Raw genomic sequence first — 21179 nt, 5'->3', positions numbered from 1 at the left:
GTAGCGTGCATTGTCACTTTCCTGGAACCGCTTGCGTGACCGACACAAGTCCGCAGAGTAGGGATGCACGATATGAGAAAAATACGATATATGTAATAACATTGTTGAATATCACGATAGCAATATTACTTGCGATAAATAAACCGATATGAAAGTGTACTCAGTTCTGCAAATTGTTTGTTAAATTAAAAAAAGAACGAGAAAAAAAAGAATTTCCAACATTATTTTCTTGAACATTGAACTGAACATAAAAGGCCCCCCAAAAAAAGAATGACAGCTACATTTTAAAGTGCAGTGTTCTACTGATATTTCCTTTCAACTGACACAACAAATCTCTGATTATCTTTCGCGATATGTCGCAGCCTTTCGTGATGCGTTTATTGCGCCAGTTGATATTGCGTTATCGATAAAAATATGATATATTGTGCAGCCCTACCGCGGAGCGTATGTCTGAGCCTCTCTTCACCGCATCCACCTGCGAGGTTGTCAGCTGTGTGTCTGCCTGGCATATTCTGTGTGTAGGACGGCCGATAGCTGAAAAGTCAGTTAGTTGGCCTGGAGCTATTCCTTTACAAAACATGACATTACACATTGTTTGCTAGCTAAAAAAAGTCAGTTGGTTAGCCTGGAACTATTCCCTAATAAAACAAAACAAATTGTTTGCTGGCTAGCTAAAAGCTACATAGATTAGTTTCACACATCTGTATCAAAAGAACAACAACTGATCAGGTTCTGGGCCTTAGTTTTCCGCAGATTCTCTTTGGATAACAAATTAATGACCTAGAACTTTAGCAGAAAGTTTCTGCAAACTCACTGCCAACACTCATTATTGGCAATATAATGTCCCTTATTAAGTTCATGTGGATTTTTTTATTTAGTATCTTTTTCTTGTCCATATTATTCATGTGGATTTGTTATTTTATCATCCTGTTTATGATGTATGTGTATGTTGTGTGTGATGACTTTAAGCTACTGGGACCTTGAATTTCCCCTTGGGGATCAATAAAGTATCTATCTATCTATCTATCTATCTATCTATCTACCTACCTACTTGTTTCATCTTAAACCTGGCTCACACTAATGCTCAAACACAATCGCAAATAACAGTGTTTTAATCCTTTTACAGACTCGCTGAGAAATTAATGGTAATTCATATAGCCTATTTAATCACAATCTTTTAGTTTTATGTCAAATGCTATTACTGAGAATATAACGTTGCACCAAACATGACCCATTATTTGTGACAGATGACCCTAACCAGGGTGTTAAGCCACTGAAATGTGATGGTATCTGCAGTAGCTAGAGGTAGCATCAGACTCAAGTGTGATTTATGCTTCTGTGTAAAAATCTACGCCGTGGCTACGTACGTAGGTGTGTGGAGACACGAACCTACGCTGGACCCTACGCCGTAGCCTGACGTGCAACTCTGGAAAAATTTAACTACATGTCGCGGTGACGCACGTCACCCGGCCGTGGCTTGGCAGCGTTTCATTTCCCCCGACTCATTTCCTGGTTCTTATTCTTCATAAACAACATGAAACCAAGGAGAGGGTTAACTCTTCCTGCTACAGATCTCCCGCCGTGGTCAGAAAGCAACAGGGGAGACACTTTGTATCTCTCATCTATGACTCTAGAGTCGATAGTCGCTCCGAAGCTAATTGCAGTCACTCTCTCACTTTCTCCCTCGCTCTATCACCCACTCCCCCCACACACACACACACACACACACACATATGCCGGCTCGACGCACACACCAACGCACAAGTATAAACATCAGGCCACCTGCGTAGGCTACGGCGAAAGCTCTGCGTGGAGCCTCCGCAGAACCATAAATCAAGCCTCAGTGGACCAGTCTCAGAGAAAATGTCAACAGGACAAAAAAAATCTGGTTTATTTAATATCTTACAGATGTGACAGCTAGTCAGATAAAAGGGTGTGACCTAAAGTGCATAATGAAGTTTCTCTGTATGTGTCTGTGTGTCAGGCGTCAGGCTGAAGATGCGTCGATCACACACACACAAAATCCTACCTACAAAATCCTACATCCTACTACAGATGATAACAGACGCTAGACTTGTGCGGGGTATCTGAAAAAGAGTTTACACTTTTCACTAGTGTAATGCCCTGAAGAATGCCTGTGATGAGCCTGTAGCAGGCTGCAGGATAGCAGGAGGTAACTCAATATCAGAGTGAATGTCAAGTAATAATAAAAAGACAATGAGAGGTAGAGAACTAAAGGAAGGATGTCAGGAAAGTCAAGAGATTATTGCATTGAGGACAGAGGATTTCAGGAAGGTTGTTTGTACAGCTCAGAGGAATAATGGGCGTACCTGCCACATCCCAAACTTCATTCCAATCCAACTTTTTACTTTTGCTCCAAATCCTCCCATCTCACTTCATTGCACACTATCTTATAAAACAGGAATGTCAAGAAATGTATTTTTGAAAAATTCGATTACAATGATTATAAGAAAGAGAGGCCAAAATCATTTGAGCGGAGGAGCTTGAGGGTGTGGATGGCTAAAGGGATTGGGCGTGCTTTTGAGGGCGTATATGACCTAAAACAATGAAGTGTAGTTCCGAATCTTAATTCTTAAAACATTACTTTTTACCTACAAAAGGTCTTTCTGAATACAAACAGCAGTTGTGATGCCATAAACTCCAACACACCTTTGTTTTAATATCTGTCTCTGCTCATAATAATTGCTTCCACTAGCATAATCACAACCTAAACATCTCTTCTTGTAGATGAAAGAGCCCCTACGCAGTCTCACTGCACACTCCACTGATACACAAACAGGATCCATCTGGGAGGGATCTACTGTCATTACAGCCCCAGTGTGTGGCTGTCTGTGTTCATAAAGAGTGGATGTTTCACCGTTTCCTTTTGCTACATCCTTGATTATTCCCCGAGGGGATCAATGAAGTATTCGGATTTGATGCTTACCAGCATTTTTAACAACCTCGTTGTTTTCCCCGGAAATAGCAATTGCGTGGAGGCAAGAGGTGAATTCACTACAGACTATGGCTGCACGATGTGACCTAAAATCAAAATCCCGATTAATTGCACATTTTACCTCGATAACGATAAATGAACGATAATTTTAGTACATTGGCAAGGTTTGTACTGTAAATAGGCTCAAATATTGAAGTATTCAAATTCAAAAGTGCTTATTTTTGTTATTTTAAAATAACTGAAGGAAACACACAAAGTGGGAACTATTATGGCTATTTATTGAAAATGTATCAAATTGAAGTGAAAGCACACATTGCTTGAAATGAAGATGTCTTGTGAAAAAAAGTCACATTTTATTTTTATAAAAATTATTGAAATTATCGTCATGGGAAAAATACGTCGTTAACAGCTTCAGAATTTCGATGCTGATACATTTTTGATTAATCGTCCAGCCCTACTACAGACCACCAGCATGAACGTGTGTGAATGCTCTCCTGAGACAAAGATTAAAGAGGGGTCAACAGGCACGAGGCAAGAACCAACGCATTCATGTATCAGGAGGAAGGGTGGTTGATGCACCTAAAGGCGCTGACACACCAAGCCGATAATCGGCCGTCGGACAGTCTGGCGAGGTCGGTGACTCGAGTCTGTTCGGTGTGTTCCTGTATGGATGATATGATGTGCAAAATAACAAAAAACAGGCACAATTGTGTTCCAGCTACATTCCCTGGTATTGGTCTGCAACACAACTGATCTACACTTCATCATTACGCCCAATCCTATAGGTCAGATGCCTTACCACCCGACTCGTTGAGCCCAAAGTCAGTCAGCCTAACATTTTGCGACTTTAATGAGACATTAAACTGCATGCTCTCTCATAAATGTGAGCTACATGTTTCCTCAGAAAGCTAAGGACAAAAATCCAATACATGGTGAGAGGATTAGAAAAGAGTGCACACTGTTAACTTATTGGTACACACACACACACACACACACACACACACACACACACACACATCTGAACATAACGGGGCTCTATCGTCTGATCCATTTAATTGGATTTGTTTGAGGACTTGGCACCCACCCCCAAAGGCGAAATGTGACACTGGAGAATCTGGCGTAGCACTTGGCTTTTCAGTCAACCGAAAACCAAACCACGCCGAGCTACAAATAACTCGGAGTGAAATGCTGCAGCACTTGGACTTTCCAATGAAATAAAAACTCTCACATGTGTCCATATTGTGTGTGAGTGGCAGTAACAGAAGATCCAATGTCATGTGAAGTTAAAATCCAATTATCTCACTTTATGAGCTTAAAGAAAGCATTAGGGCACGTGGACAGGACGACACTCAAACTTGCAGTATCTGTCCTTTTGCACGACGGAAAAGAAAATCGCCTGAGTCACCACATTTTGCACAATCCAGGAAACTCTCTGACCGTAACCCCATTATCCTGTACGCGCTTCCTTTTCTGGCAGAGCATTATATAGCAGAAACACAGGGGAAACAGGATGATGAATAACTAGGAAGCATTCAAGGCAACTTCTTAGATGAAAAGAAAGAAAAACGAAAAGAGACATTTCCAAGAAGGATGGACCTTGAACAAAATGTCAGTCCAAGTAAGTGAGAGGTCTTACTTCAGTGGTTAAACACAAACACATTAACGGTCTTTATCAGCCCCAGGAGACCAAGAATAAACAAAACACTCCTAAATACCGGCCCTGACAACACACATTGGGGAACCAACACAAACTCTCCAAGAGCTGGCACATTCTCCAACACAGCTGAGAAACAAACCCACCCACGCACATGTTCTTACAGTTGCAGTTGACAACAGACCCACTCGCCAAGGTGACATCAACAAACAATCCATGTGTATTGTCATTATTTGATTTGGAAAATAAATCATTTACAAGTCTGTACAACACTTCCCATAGAGCTGGGCGATATGGAGAAAATCAAATATCGTAATATTTTTGACCAAATACATTGATATCAATATCGCGGCGATATTGTAGGGTTGAATATGGGTGCTTTCACAAAATATTTACACAATGAGATTTGTAATAAATGACCAACAGTGATGTGGATACAATGATTAAGTGGGTAAAGGCAAATATAGAACAGCTAGAACAGTCTGGTAAGTTCAGAAAATTACATTACTTTACTGTAATGCAAGCCTTCAAAACCAGGAAGAGACAACACTTCCAAAACTATCCAAAACGTAAGACGATATCTAGCCTCATATGTCGATTTCTATATAACATCTATATAATGCCCCAGCCCTTATTTTCCATATTCATAAATTTGCATGATTTACCTGTATTGGAGATCATTGACAAAGCTGCTGCCGAGCTTCTCTTCAATGGCCTTCTTGGTTTCGTCCAAAAGGTTTTTGACAGCCGAGTCTCCTACAGCCAGAGTGACAATGCGGCCGGCCGGCAGGGTCCCCAGCAGCTGGGTAAGCCGCCGACTGTCATTACGAGAGTCGTGTGTGTCGTAGCGTTCAGACAACAGCACAGCAGCTGTGTCCTGGTCCACCACACGCAAGTTGATGCCTCTGCTGAAGTTCCGCTCGAAGGCATGACCGGCTGTTGCCAGACCGGTGGCCGGGACACTTCGGGTCAGAAGGGTCCAGGAAACTCTCTCGGTGCCATGTAGCTCCAGAGTCCCGCCGGCCGCGACGCCTATGAATTTGCGCCCCATGCCAGGCACTTCAGGGACTGCCTTGTCGTCAGAGCGACCCACAAGGGCAATGGTGGCGCGAGAGCGGTAGCGACATTTGGGCCCACCGATGTGAAGGGCTCCACCATCTTCTATAAGGATGTGCCGTGTTCTCAAGGTTATGTTTTTGGAGCCGTCAGCGTTGTCTGCAAAAACCACCTTCCCTGCGAAGAGGCAGAGGAAAAACACGAGTTATTTTGTGCTGTAGTTTAGCATCGACACATGTGACACACGTGAATCCATCAATGTTACAACTGAAAATGCTACTTGACATGCACGTTGATGTGCTTACCTCCTGACTGGATGGTTAAGGTATGGAAGGTAGCGGAAGCATCCAATCGAAACAAATGTCCCCTCCTGACAACAACATCCTTCTCTGGTTGGTGGCCTGGGTTCCAGCTACTCAGGGATGAGTTGTGGTCCGGACAATTCTCTGCACACATGACCAATCAGTGACAAACTTCAGAACCTGATACTTTTCATTAGGATGTCCAAAAAATATACAGAGATTAGGGGTGGAACGGTACACAAAACTCACGGTTCGGTTCATATCACGGTTTTGGGATCAAGGACCGGTTTTTGGTTTCATTCGACGTTTTTGGTACAGAGGAGTACTGTACTGTTTGCCTCTGGCTAAGAATATAAAAAACATAAACACTTCTTCGTTGTGAAATCTTTGAGAAACGATATGTTTCCCAATACGTGCAAAGAAAAAAAAAAAAGCTTTGTTATTTTAAGATAAAAAAGTCCACATTGTAGACTAAGGCCGTTAAAGACTGAACACCCACACACAGTTACGCTGTCTGACTAGCCCTCCTTCCAGGACTGTGTGGGTGTGTATAGGCTGATTGATTGACATCTTCCTGAGTCTCTTGTTAGCTTTGTTGCACCTGTTGTTTCATTCTTATTGGTAGAAAAGATTTGTGACCTTATAAATTCCCATCGTGCCCTGCGTTTCAGACACAGTTTTTAGCCCGTAAGTTACGACTTCAAGTCACGTCTCACGACTTGGTAGCGTTCCAGGCAAAGTCACGACAAACCCTTCTAGCTAGCGGCTACCTAATGTTGACGTTAGCTAGCGCTAGCTGATACTAGCGATTTCTAGTCGGCGATATATTTTGGGCTTCATTTAATAAACATAACCTGTAGTAGTACACAATCGTATGTGTATTGTTTTGATTACAATGTGCGGAATTACTTTACGTTGCCTATTTGTTGTCTATTTATTTCTATTTCTCACCGTTAATCACCGGCGTCTGTACAGCATCAACAGAGGTCGCCACTGTTGTTCATGTGTGTGTGACATCAAAAACTGTAACTGGGAGTACAACGATCTGGTACGAGTTCACGGGTAGTAATTTACGGGTTTGACTGACGCTCCAGGGCACTTTCACCGGTAGAAGGTTGTGAAAACACGGGTTACGGGTTGCCTGGAACGCAGCATAAGCTCCAGCTCACCTTTAACCTGAGCAGAGGTCTAATCAGCCACAATAACGGAAATCACCTGTGTTCAGAGGCTTTAACATAAAGTGAAGCAGCATATAACATGTCAGTTCTCAGTTCTGTATTACTTCTCCAGTAAACACTAAAGTATTTTAAATACAATGAAAGGAATATGGCTGGATGTTTTTCTTATCAGAAGCCACTGTGTTATTAAAAAATTAAAACACATTTTAACACACAATAAAACAAACAAGTGCAACATGACCCAAACACACTCCGTACACTGTTTCAAAACAGTACCAATTTTTTAATTTTATATAATTTATTTATTAAAATTTTTCTCTGCAAGAAAAAGACTGTTTCGGGATTTACTGTGTTGCTGAAATGTCTGCGATATTATAGCGCGGCTCAGGTAGCGTTACTTTAATCATATTCTGAAACCCCCGCATCCGACCCGAGTACATATCTTTCGCTCTAACCCCTCCCAAATGTTTTGGTTATGTTATTGTCCTGTCTGAATCTGCATGGAGAGCATGTTTAAAGAGACGGACAGCTGCACTCTGCACCTCATCCGTGCCAACTGCGGTTTCACCCAATAACTTTATTTGACGTTTTTCTTCCCGCACAATCCTTTTTTAACAGAAATCTATGAGGCTAAAATAAACCAAAAAATACATACATAGGCTACATGCCCCGAACCGTGACTAGCAGACCAAACGATTCAGATTTTCACTTAAACCGCTCCATCCCTAATAACACAGTTGGTAGCAGCAAACATGCGCAGCAAATTGAGAAACAATGGGTTACGTAAAGAGATCTCTGTAATAACCAAAGGCAACTGGACTTGCTAGAAATTCTTGAAGACGTTACATAAAGTCACATAAATGGATATATTTAAAAAAAAAACGTTTCAATTAGTAATTTGTAATACTGACCGTCTAACACATCTCCACCTGTGAGACTAAGGACGAGGATGAGGGTGAGGAAGAAAGCCCCCATCGACACTCCAAAACAGATAACTGTGTTCTTCCTTTGCTGGAGGCTCTGGGCACGCTCCCTACGCTGGTTCTCCTCTGACAGGTTGAAAGCAGCTGGTCGCTCTGGCGGGGGGCCGTGAGGTTTCATCGGTGGAGGCGGTGGAGCTTTGGCAGGCGGTGGCGAGCGGACTGGAGCCACCCGACCAGGGACATAACCTGGAGACCTCTGGTGGTTTCCGTGGGGCGGAGCCACAAAGACCGGGAAGCGGCTGGGGCCATCACTCGTCGGCATGGTATATGTGTCTGCTACCTGAGAGAAGAAAAATGACAATGTGGATTCTCTGAGGATGTTTTTTTTTTGGGGGGTACTGTCAAAGACTGCAAACTGCAGAGTACAAATCTACTTGATTCACATTCAATGTTGTATCAACTAAAAAAAACTAAATGTATGATGGCAAACATTCATTTCAAACTGAAGTCATTTGATTGTTGTCAGCACAATTATTTCAAAACGCACAGTTTAGAGCATACATTGTAAGCATACGTAGCAAGTATTAAGGCTAAAACAAAAAGGAGTGCATAAAAAAAGATCAGACAGAAGAGGTCAAGAAGGAGGAAGAAGAAGACACTAAAAGAGGTCATAAAATGAGAGTAAAACAGTAGGAGGTGAAGGAAGAAAGAGGACTGATTCTGGGGAAATCTTTTACTCAAAACCAGTCAACGGAGCAGTCAGAGTGACATTGGCTGCTCTTGTCCACAGCGACGCAGGAGGTTTTGAATAATGGATCGCAACATTCCTAAGAGTACGTTAACACAGCCAAAACAGATGGCACCAATTACAGTAGAGAAGGAGGAGAGTGCGCCAGCTCGGGTCTGCGCTCACTTTATTTCACACAACTGGAGGAGGTAGCACAAAGTGATCTGAAGCCATGGACACCACACACACACCCCACACACACCACACACACCACACACATCACACACACAGGTGTAAAGGTAAAATGACACTGCAGAAAAAAGGCTTCAATGACACTTTTCTTTAACATCCTGTACCACAGCCTGCTTCTATAGGTCTTCATAAACAAAAGTCAGCAAGTTCAAGCTTTCACAAGTCAGATTCTGGCCACATGACTTGATGAATGACCCCATCTTTTTTTAAGAGGTTGTTAAAGTGCAAAACTGCAACAATTGTCCAAAACAGGCTCCTTGAACCAAAGTGACGACTCTGAGACTTTAAATCATTCCAATGTGTGTATCAGTGCCTCACACACACACACACACACACACACACACACACACACACACACACACACACACACACACACACACACACACTCCGGTGCCAATCCACAGATACACACACAACTGATCATTGTCCTGCCAAGCTAATTAGTCATCATTTTAGCCCCACAGCACAAAAAACCTCTTCAACTCATTAACAAAGCAATGTACAGTGAAGGGCTGCCTGACAAGGGCTCAGTCATTTACTGTATGTAGGCCACAATATAAGCTAGGCCCGACAGCAGCTGTTCCACCCACTTCAACCTGAACCATCCCGTTACAGTGTCTCTGGACCAATTATTCGGGAGGACTTTAGCTGATAATTCTCCCGGCATGTCATCAAGAAAGGCATACTGATTACACTTTATTTTAGATGTCCATATTCTCGCGGTCTGTGCCCTGCATCAGACGGACTCAGTGGGAGCCCTGTGATGGGATGATCCCAATCAGTCTTGTGTTTTTGTTCACATTCCTCACCATGAAAATAGCTAACTTGGTCCTGCTACTAACTGACATATTAGAGCATAAAGGCTTGTGGACTTACTCACTAGAGATGGTCCGATACCATTTTTTGCTTCCCGATACCGATTCCGATACCTGAACTTGCGTATCGGCCGATACTGAGTACCGATCCGATACCAGTGGGTCATATATTTTATTATGTTTTAGGAACTGTATACTACTATCCCTGTATGGATGATATGATGTATAACAGCTGTATACTACTATCCCTGTATGGATGATATGATGTATAACAGCTGTATACTACTATCCCTGTATGGATGATATGATGTATAACAGCTGTATACTACTATCCCTGTATGGATGATATGATGTATAACAGCTGTATACTACTATCCCTGTATGGATGTGATATTATTTCTATCTTTGTTGTCGGTCTGGCTCAGGTTAAACTCTTTGTGAAACATGAATGCCACAGAACTTTCTTTTATTCTGCAGTCAGTTATAACGGAAAAAGAACATAAATAAACGAACGTATTTTTTCTTTAGGGCTTTATTACGTGGTATCGGATCGGTGCATAAACTCCAGTACTTCCCGATACCGATACCAGCGCTTTAGGCAGTATCGGAGCCGATGCCGATACTGGTATCGTATCGGAACATCTCTATTACTCACCTTGGGACTATTAAACTTCTTGAAAATACACTAATCACAGCTGCTCTTGGACCTCATTTATTTCCTATTAACCAGGGACCCACTCATTGCCTCCCTCACTCTCATATTTTCCTGATTTCAGAGCTACTGAACTGAAATATCAAACAGATGTTTTGGGGAAACACTGGAGTCAAAGCGGGACAGACCCTCACACATTCATCAGCTGTAAAATCATCCTGTACTTTGGAAATCGAAATTGGCAGTGTAAAAAACGTGTAAGCCACGTGTTTCCAAAACTATAAGCTTAAACAGAGCTCTCACAACTCTTACAGCTTACCTCACTATTACAACACCTACTGTATAGCATTAGTATAGTGAGTGAATTGGCTCGCATTGACTAATACGGATGTCAAATAAGGCGTGTTAAAGGGTCAGATTTCATTACTTATACTTAATGACTTATGTTGATTTATGGGCTTGTTTGGGTCGAAGTGACTCTTTCCAAACCACCTTTTTTTCACAATAAAGAAAGACTAACGTTACTATAGCTATGTTTTGGTAATTTATCACCGACATTTCACCACGAAGGATAACCCTAAAGAATAACATGTAACGTTAACGTTAGGTTAACTTAGAAATGTTAAAAAGATTTTCGTTTTCATTACAGGGGGCTTTTCTCCACTTTGCCAGTAAAGGTAAATTGCGGATGGGACACGTAACGTTACCGTTAGCAACAGCTTCACACTGCATACAACTTTTAAACATTAGCTTGGACACACAACATGCAGTAATTGTCACGTTTTACTGGCTTATTAACCCTCACGAGAAGCCTCTTCACAAGAAAACATCCCTCACCTCAACACGGGGAATCCTCTACCACCCCCAACGGTTGACAGACAGACACAGACACAATGTAAGCGGCTGGGACAGACGGTGGGCTCGTGAGTTAACGTTACCGTTGGTGAGACTGTCCAGCTCCTCTCCCGCTCTGTCCATTCGCTCTCTGCCGAGCCGTTAAAAACGCTGACCCGGGGATGGTGAGACGAATGAATATGTTCTCACCCTTGCAAGTTTGCTTTTCGTGTCCCTTACATACTTTTCCTTCACATGGTGTTTTTTTCTGCTGGTGGGCTGTCGTCCGCCTGTCGGTCGGTCGGTCTCGGTCAGCCCCCTGCCCCACCGAGAGGAAACCAGGCGCGGCTTCAGAAAGAGGAAGTGGTGATGCGTTCAAATTCTATCGGACAAAAAAAGCAGAAGCTCCGAGACACATGAGATTGATGAAAACGGTTAGAAATTGTGATGGTAATGATGAAGGTGATGATGATAATGATGTAGTAGTAGTAGTAATACTAGTAGTAATGTAAGTACCGGGCATTTACCTGGATTTTAAAAATACTATGGTCGTGAGCAGGGTTCAAAATTAGCACAATTTACTAGCCAAATGTGTTCTGTTTTAGGTTGTAGTTGTATTAATAGAAACATTACTATCATTTTTGTATTAGCATACTAGCCTGGTGGCTAGTGTATTTTATAGCTTGTCATTTTACGTAAATGATATATGTTGAATTCTATATAAAACCAGCATGACTAAATTCTAAAGGACATGTGACTTTGGTGCAGGAGTTAGTTTGTAGGCTACTTTGAGAATGGGCACACCACCAGCAATACTACTACATTCCTCTGTTGCCAGAAATTAGATGAGGTGCCCTGGGACAATATGCTACAGTATGGAGCAAATGGTTATGTTACCACATCGTGATTTACAGACTGACAGTCTGACAGTGGTTTGCTTCTACTGGAGTGAGCTCTTTATAGCCAGGGATCTGTGAAATTGACAGTAAAGTGCAAGAGCACTGTAACAGAAACAGTATATTCCTAAACAAGCACACTGGTAATTCTGCAGCTAGAGCACAAACTAGCTGTTTTTTGTTTTGTTTATTCATATGATAAAGCAAACATTGAAGTTTTATTATGTGGCCTGTGCATTTTTATTCCCAACCTAAGGTTTCTTAAAGTGAGACAAGGCTTTATGAAAAGAGTAAGGGGTTTCCGAGGAGTCTCTGAATGGGTCACCTAAAGCACTTGAGGGACCCAGAGCCGGGCCACACTGCCGCCTGCTGGTAACAACGAAGACTTTTTATTTTATTTTTTCCCGTGTTGGAGCCAGACAGGAGGACAAACCTTTGATATTTGGTTTGCTCCTTGTGTAATAATGCTTGTGTAACCTCAACCCTGTTATGCACAATCAAGTTATAGACATCTTTTTTTTTTTTTTTTAGGAAAACTTGGGCTATCAGGTATGTACAAAGCAGGCCAAGTATGTATTAATACTGTGAAAGAATAAAAAACTTTCAGGAGGGGGGGCTAAAAAAAACATGCACTGAAACGTATAATTTCAGACAGAGGGTGAATAAAAACTACACATACTATACGTTATGTACCTTACCGTATACGTCAAGGAAAAAATGCACATGCAAAAAAGTTTCACAAAATAATCAGAAAAAGAGAGAGACTGTTTATAATTAGTCATAAATTGAAGTGACCTGACTACTCCACATATATTCACTAAAATATAGCCTTACTATATTATATTTTTGTCAATTAATGTGATTAAATTGTAGCTATTTTAAGATGTTACAAAATCGGACAGGACCCGTTTTATAATTTAAAGATCTTTTTATGTCCATGTCATGACAGAGATGCAAGTTTGGTCAAGGGATCACCCTGTTTTAAAATGGTTTATTATTTTTAGCCTGAAGCTGCATCTGCACTATATAGCCTATCCTCAAAAATTGAATTAGGAGATTAATGGTAATTTACCGTTTGAGAATATAAATGTGTTGAATGATACTCAACTGGTAGCAATGGACACTATGGTCAACATTGACGTTGTTCCTCTGAGTTCTGTTTGAGGAAAGAAAAAGGAATCCCTCTGCCGAAACCCGGGATCGAACCAGGGACCTTTAGATCTTCAGTCTAACGCTCTCCCAACTGAGCTATTTCGGCTTGTCCACACATTTCCGGAACACTGTCTGTTAAATATAAATACGTTCTACATGAAAACGCAACATTAAAAGAAAAACACTATTCTGAATTTGAATATTTAACTTTCAACACTGAGTGTGTAACATTAGTTCTTCAATGCCTCCGCTCGTCCTTTGAGCCTCCGCTCGTCCTTTGTACACCACAAGAAGGCGCTAACGTTATGTTAACACCAAAGATGTAACGTGAACGTTGGCCTTGAGGTGGTGATATTTAGCTAAGCAAAAGGCAGCTATTAAAATGAACAAAAGTCCTTTTTTTAATAAGAATAAAATTCAATTGAATTCATACAGACAAAACCACATAGGTTTCACCGTAAAGTTACCACTCGAAAACCACAAAGGAAAGTAGGCATCTGCTTGTAAAGGCCAGGAAGAAAAATAAAGAGCTGTGATTTGCTTAGGTGATACTGCAAAATTTGGTATCAATCAGATAACAGTGCATACTGGAGCTAAACTAAAACTAAAGTATCGATTTCGTTACACTGGTATTGATCAATATCAATACAAACGTTGGTATCGATATTAGGATCGATCCGCCCACCACTATAGGCTACTAAAGACTGACCTCGCCATTTTATTGGCGTTGAGAAAGATTGACTGTTGGTTTTTTTTATAAAAAATGATCACAGTCAAAAAAAATAGTTTACCCTTTGCATTTATTAGTATAGAGCAAGGCATCACAATACATTATTAGTTCTGTGTAATTATTGAAAAATATATGGGTATTTAAATCCCTATGCATTTTTGGCTAAGGACACTGGGGGGGGGGGAGTTCAGTGAGCCCCCATAGACTGTTAATATTAAGTCTATGGAGCCCCCTGGACCAACTGAGCCTGAGGAAATATTTTGGTTACCATTTCCATGGCAATAAATCGTGCATGCAAATTAACATCGTCAAGTAAGTGGGCGAAAAAAGCATTCGCTTCCAGAGGCAAGCACATTTGCATTGAGTTCAACTTTGGTCAACATTGACCATGTGATCGCAGCCTCAGCCAATAGCAAAGCAGTGTGTTATTTCAGCATTTATTGATTTATTTCTGTATTCATCCATGCTTTTATTGACTTATAAATACTTAAGTAATGTTACGTCCTCCATAGCACCTTCCTTGACATACGTTATAAATGTGAAATTTCTTTGGCCCGTACGGGGATCGAACTCGTGACCTTGGCACCACGCTCTAACCTAAACAGTTTTGCTGTTGTGACGTAATCAGAACAGTAAATGAAACCTAATGAACAGAAAGTAAAAGTTACTGAGCTGACAGAGAAAGCGACATCTTACTGACGGTAAGGTTTTCATGTTTTTACGTTTAAATGCTTTGTACTTTGTTAGATTTAGAGAGGAAGGGACTACAATAACCAACAGCAGTCATGATACAGTAGGCTATATGATCATGTCGAGTGTTTAGGCTGACACAGGTTAAAATGTATAGTCGTCCTGTGTTCTAAAAAGCCCCGAGTTTTATCTGATTGTTATGTAGGCTACTTTTCTTTTTTCGAGGCTTAACATTTTTTTTGTTTGCCATTGCTTTCACTGAGGATGTTTAAAGATGGTCATTCCTACACTTCTATGCTTCTATGGTCATTCGCTTTGTATGCTGATGCTTATGTAAAGCACAAAAAATTCTGAATTGTGCTATATAAATAAATCACCTTGCTTTCTGACACACACAACTACAACTATGGTTATATAAGTTATCATGAAGGCCAGTGGTTCACAAACCATAATGTTAAAGTAAAGCTGAATCTGATTAATAAAGGAATATGAAACCAAATAAGAGTGCACTGAAACTAGCAAGGCCATCAAGATTCAAGTTGGCAACTTTTACTGAGACCATAAAGCAACATGTACAAAATTAACAGACAAGGAAGCAAACACAGGTGACTCAATGAGCAAAAAGGTCTCTTAAATCCGATATGAGGAAACAACAAAAGACACAAGTCAAGGCAAGTTCATTTCAGATTAAGATTTAGATTAGTTTATTGTCATTTAAATATGATAAGACATAAAGTACAACATCCGTACCCAGGTCCAGCAGTGTACACAAATAGACCCTCTAAATAATAAATAAAACCTATAATAATTTGCATAGAACATTTGCATAGGACCTCTCAACAACAAGGCTAGTCAGGGTGCTTTAAATAAAATATAAAGTGGCATTAAGACAAGTTATAAAAATAATTACAGTGTATTTAAAGACAGAACAAGTCTGAGCCAACCACATGGTTCAATTGCTTTTACTTGCCTCTTTTAAGTAAAAGTTACACCCTGATTGCTCATAACATGCCACATGTCTGTGTTCATTTCTCATAGAACTGCAGATCTTTGCCAGACTTGAACAACACCCTCCTAAATCAGGATGTCAGTGCAGTTCTCTGGCTGGGAGGTGGTCGACGATGGTGCTTCTTTTGCTAGTGTGGAGCTGCAGCCGTCCCAGAAACCCCAAAACCGGGGCGTCTACACTATGTACCATGGGACTAGCATTGCCAGCGCACGGATCATCATTGCCAATGGCTTTAAACAGTCATCGGGTGGCATGCTGGGAAGGGGCGTGTATGTCAGTCGTAATATAAAAAAGGCGGCTCATTATCCATTAAACAGTAACATAACAGACCGCGTGGTCTTCAAGTTACACGTGCGTGTCGGCCGTGTAAAGCGCATTGACAAGGACAACCATCCTATGCAGTTCACCTGGAGCACGCACGGCTACAACACTGCCTGGGTGCCCCCCAAGTGTGGCCTCAAAGCTGTGCCCAGTGGCCTAGAGGAGGATTGTGTGTTTGATCCTAAAAGAGTGAAGGTGGTGGGCATAGCAAAGGCACCAAACACCAATATACAGAAGGAACTTCAACAGCTTCTATCAAAAACATCCCGCAGACCTGGATTAGGAGGTGATGCTGCTGCAGATGTGTGTTCACTGTGTAAGAGGAAGACCCAGCAGGGGGCTCCACACATTAAACAACAGTGCTGGGAGTGTGGGCAAAACATCTGCATTCTCATGTCCAAGCATTTCTGTCCAGCCAAACCTTGAAAGGGGCGAGGGAAGTAGATATAGATTATAACAATAAGTCTAAATTCAGGGTGTAATCATTTTGGAACAGGACTCTGGACATGTTTTGGGGATCTCTGTAAGTGAAAATCTCATTCATGAATTGAGACCAGTTTATAGTAAACCATAGCTCGTATTTTTACAACACTAACGTTGTATTCTCTGATCAGCATGCATTATGATCACAAAAATGACTTTTTAATGTCTGACAGTGGACATCAGTTTTTTTATGTGATGTAAATTATAAAATGTGACTGAAATGACAGGAAAGCCAATAAATGCCATTGCTACATTGTCAGACTCATAATGTCTTTATGTTTGATATGATTCCATATTTAGTGAAGACATTCAGAAAAGTGCATGAAGTAGCGATGACTTCAGGCTTCAGATAAAGCCATAGCTTCATAATTTCATACTTTTGCTGTTACAAAATTCAAGTTGGTGAAGAGTAGAAAAGCGGTGAATGAAACATTTTTGCAAGTCCCGAAAAAGAAGTGGAAACAAAAGATGAGAGAATAAGTTCACAGTCAAACTTGTGGTTAAACACTGAACAGGCAGTACAAAGTGTGACAGTATTCATTTTCCTATTCGCGTGTGACAGGGAGACACACGTGCCTGCCGCAGTCTGAAGTGAGTTTTCCACTTTACACGACACAAACTTATTTAGTTGGATTTCTAGGGCAGAGCAATGTAACAAAATGTAACGGCATTGTTACAATAAGCTGAAATAAACCTAGACTATCTCTTTTGGAATTTCAGGTGTCTTAGCAGATCAGCACTGATAATGAATCACATGACAAATTCAGGTATTAGTTAGAGTCAAGGACATATCAAGATAAATAAGAATAAAAGATAAAAACAAGAATAACAGAGATAAGATAAATACTGAGCTGCTGTCCCTGGATATCTGCACTGGATCACTAAAATAAGCGAGTTAGTATATATAGTTGCACATTATCACCCAGATTAAGCTAGATTTAGACAGGGCCTCAATATCAGTTACTTAAGCAGCACCCAATGTTCTTCTCATGACAGTTTTAGTAGTACATATTCCCAGAAGAAGTTACAATTAATCATATTACCAAAACCAATTCCTACACATTCGAACTGGGGATTTTGGCAGACCCGTGTGGGCAGTAGCTTTTGCCCCCTTGCCACCTTAATGCAGCTGACATTAACTGTAATAATGTAGCCTAAATTCAGTTATATGTCAAGGGGAAATAGCTGTATCTTTGAAGGGTATCTTCCACGAATTTATATTGACAACCCCTTAACAAAAAAAAAAAAAATGTGGCCAGTACGGGGATCGAACCCGCGACCTTGGCGTTATTAGCACCACGCTCTAACCAACTGAGCTAACCGGCCGTGGGAACGATGGACGAAGTTATACATATAAATAGGACAACATGTATCTATTCTCTGTGTGTGCAAAGGGAAAGTCGAAATCGTTAAGGCACAAAGATTTAAATCTACGGCAGGCCAACTGAATGGAAAGTGAAAGTTATTGAGATTTAGGAAACGAAAACGACTCCATACTGACGGTAAGGTTTGTTAATTTAAGCCTACTAGTTAATGTTAAATCACAAATTTAAAAGAGATTATAGGCAATTAGGCTAGATTTAGAGAACTAACCAGTAGGCTACAATACTTACAGTAGAAGTCAGTTAAAGTCCGTCGTTTAACTCACCGTCAAAGGCTGACATATGTTGGAAGTGTCCCAACTACATTCTCACGTAAAAACGTAAATTAGCTTAAAAGAATTTGGGTGTTTTTCTGCAAATCTAACTGATATTCTTCCATTCAGGTGGTAGTTTGTCTTGTGTTAGTAGGGTATTCTTGAGAGCCTTTTCTTACGCCACATTACTATCTACAATAGCATTAAGCCTTCATGGGTTAACTCTTGTAGCTAAAGACGAAAAATTGCATCCTATTAACATAGGGTCACAGATGTTGTTAAAGTAGGCTATAGATGAAAGACATACAGATGTTATATAGACGGACATGTTTCTGCTGTTTATAATTATATTGGCAAGTTTTGGTAGCCGCTGCTATCAAAATACAGTGTGTGGTGAAGTATATATATAAAAAAATGTATACCTGCAATATAGCTGATAATCCTAATTGGGACACTAAATATTATGGGTCATGGGTCACCTGTCATGGAAAGTGACTCTCAATCTCTCATGAATTTGTTATAAAATGGTGCCATTTTTGCATTTAATCTCACAGAGCTGCTGGTCCTGAACAGCATCCCTTTTAAAAACAAGATGTCGCTGCCTTTCTTTGGCTGGGAGGTGACCTATGATGATGACTCTCCTCGTGTGGAGCTGGAGGCGTCCCAGACGCCCAAAGACAGTGGTGTCTACACCATGTTTCATGGCACCAGCGTTGCCAATGCACGGCTCATCGTTGCCAATGGCTTTCAGCAGTCACCAGGTGGCATGCTGGGTAAGGGCGTGTATGTCAGCCGTGATAAGAAAAAGGCGGAGCGTTATCCACTGAAAAATGACCCTTCGAACCGTGTGGTCCTTGAGTTACGGGTGCGTGTGGGCCGTGTCAAACGCATTGACATTGACAACCATCCTATGCAGTACACCTGGAGCACGCAGGGATACGATACTGCCTGGGTGCCCCCCAATTGTGGCATGAAAGCTGTGCCCAGCGGCCTAGAGGAAGATTGTGTGTTTGATCCCAAAAGAGTGAAGGTAACAAGCATTGCAAAGGCACCAGACACCGTACTGTCAGAGCTTCAGCAGCTTCTAGCTACCAGTCTAAGGAATCCTGGCGATGCAGGAGATGGCGGTGCTGTGGATGTGTGTTCACTGTGTAAGAGAAAGACCCAGCAGGCTTCTCCACACATCAAGCAACGGTGTTGGGGCTGTGGGCAAAACATCTGCACTCTCATGACCAAGCATGTCTGCCGAGTTGGCGTCTGAGAGGGTGTAAGGGCCTGAAAAACGGTGCTGTTGTGAAACAGATGCAACGAAGGATCCACATCTGTATGGCCTTCTAATGGGGTGGAGGGAAAACTAAAGTAACTAAAGAAAAAGAATCAAGAGTATTCGACTATGAAAATAATCACTGCAGAAAAAAACCACAGCTCAGGGTGAAATACATACTTTTGAAATAGGACTCAACATTTCTACTTTTGCTTCCTCTGTGTCTTTCTTTTCCCTTCCTGATACTGCTGCACATATCTTAGGGATCTCTGTATAGGATCTGCAAAGTCCATTTGTGTGACTTTAAGTATTGAAACGAGCCGTTGAAGTTCACTATAATGATCTATCTTATATTCCATTCTAATATTGACCGATTAGCATGCACGATCAAGATGAGACAATCTTTTTGTATTGAGCAATACGCCTTCATTTCAGCCTGAATGTGGACATTGGTTACTTTCTGTAAAATCCATTTTGAAATAATATGTGATAACGCTCATGAGTTTGATTTGCTGAATTGATTTGATTTCCTGAACATTGTATAATGTAAAACCAAAGAACCAGTCAATAAATCTTATGATATCAGAGCCATAATGTCCAGCTGGATATGATTTCTTGTTTACAGAAAAGACCCAGAAAAGCTGAAAGAGACCACTTTAGCCTGTGCATAACCCATCACTATGCTGCATGATTTCATAGTGATGCATTTGCAAAAGGATGACAAAATATCTTCACTATTAAAGTTGTGGTGAAAGTAAATAACCGATATACGATGCATAGGCATTTCAAACTAATAGATTCCACAAAGAATATTAGAATATTAGTGCCGACATGCATAATCACAATATGGTTGAGGAGCTGTCATCAACTAATCAGAAGGTAGGTGGTTCGATCCCTGGTGTCTTTGGACAGGATATTGAACTCTAAATTGCTCATTCGTGTGAATGTTTACTACTCCTGCTGGCACCTTGCATGGTAAGCTTTTGGCTTATGTTGTAAAGCGGTGTCTTAGCGACCACTCAAAGATTCTTGATTATGTGATTATTGGGAATCAGAAGGCCAGTCATCAATATCTTTTCATAATCAGAGCTTCTAAAGGTAAAATGTTTAGTAACCGACCTGACTGTGAGTTGAACCTGAGTTCACTGTGAGGATAACTTCGTGTACAGTAAGTCATTTTCATAGCTGAGGTTTCTACTCTGCACACTGTCATAACCTGTGTGGTGCCCTGCACGCTACCTCTACCTCCCACAAATATTCAGCCTGAGGACGGCGTACTCTACCTCAGCTGTCTCTGTTTTTCTTGGCTCTACTTGCGTCCCCTGCATCAACCCACCAGAGTTTAGCCCGGGAGGAAGATGCCTTTAAAATATGAATAATGTGCTCCTTGCACGAAAAGTGAGAGGGTTATGTTTCCTTGGAAGGAAAGGATTAGACAGAGGTAGACATAAGTAGAAAGGCAAAGCAGTTTGTGGTGGAAAGTGAGGGTGTGGAGGTTGAGGAGGCAGATGAGCGGAGATGTTCAACTCTCACGACAGGATTTCAACTCCCCAATGAATCAAAGATGTTTTAGACCAGATGAAAACTGTGTTTCCAGTTCCTGCTTTTGTCACATCATCATTTACTCTGCACATGATTTAAGCTTTTTT

General features: G+C 41.2%; 2 protein-coding genes and 2 non-coding genes across 6 annotated transcripts in view; 1 reads left to right on the top strand and 3 right to left on the bottom strand.

The window, feature by feature from the left end:
* The window catches only part of cemip2 (cell migration inducing hyaluronidase 2), a 38732-nt gene extending 27045 nt beyond the window's left edge, over positions 1-11687 (bottom strand). The window contains exons 1-4 of one of the 3 annotated variants that reach the window (XM_078251529.1): positions 11594-11687; positions 8058-8409; positions 5972-6112; positions 5276-5843 (exon numbers count right to left, since the gene is read on the bottom strand). In XM_078251529.1, coding sequence (XP_078107655.1) covers positions 5276-5843; positions 5972-6112; positions 8058-8391 — 1043 coding nt within the window. In that variant the 5' untranslated portion in view covers positions 8392-8409; positions 11594-11687. The other 2 variants (XM_078251526.1, XM_078251527.1) reach the window with 2 other exon arrangements.
* Positions 11688-13430: 1743 nt separating this feature from the next.
* On the bottom strand, positions 13431-13503 carry trnaf-gaa (transfer RNA phenylalanine (anticodon GAA)). The gene has a single exon. It is a non-coding gene; the product is annotated as a tRNA-Phe (tRNA).
* A 1243-nt stretch (positions 13504-14746) lies between these two features.
* LOC144517761 (uncharacterized) lies at positions 14747-20117 on the top strand. Its single transcript, XM_078249881.1, has 4 exons — positions 14747-14828; positions 15856-16571; positions 18396-18398; positions 18821-20117. Exons 2-4 carry the CDS (start codon positions 15902-15904, stop codon positions 19525-19527), a joined length of 1380 nt encoding a protein of 459 aa, XP_078106007.1. The 5' UTR covers positions 14747-14828; positions 15856-15901; the 3' UTR covers positions 19528-20117.
* trnai-aau (transfer RNA isoleucine (anticodon AAU)) lies at positions 17883-17956 on the bottom strand. The gene has a single exon. It is a non-coding gene; the product is annotated as a tRNA-Ile (tRNA).
* Positions 20118-21179: the final 1062 nt, after the last annotated feature.

The sequence above is a fragment of the Sander vitreus genome, chromosome 5 (genome assembly GCF_031162955.1).
Source record: "Sander vitreus isolate 19-12246 chromosome 5, sanVit1, whole genome shotgun sequence".
Classification (NCBI taxonomy): Eukaryota; Metazoa; Chordata; class Actinopteri; order Perciformes; family Percidae; genus Sander; species Sander vitreus.
The sequence above is the reverse complement of the archived record's forward strand: the minus strand, read 5'-3'. Positions and strand labels throughout refer to the sequence as shown.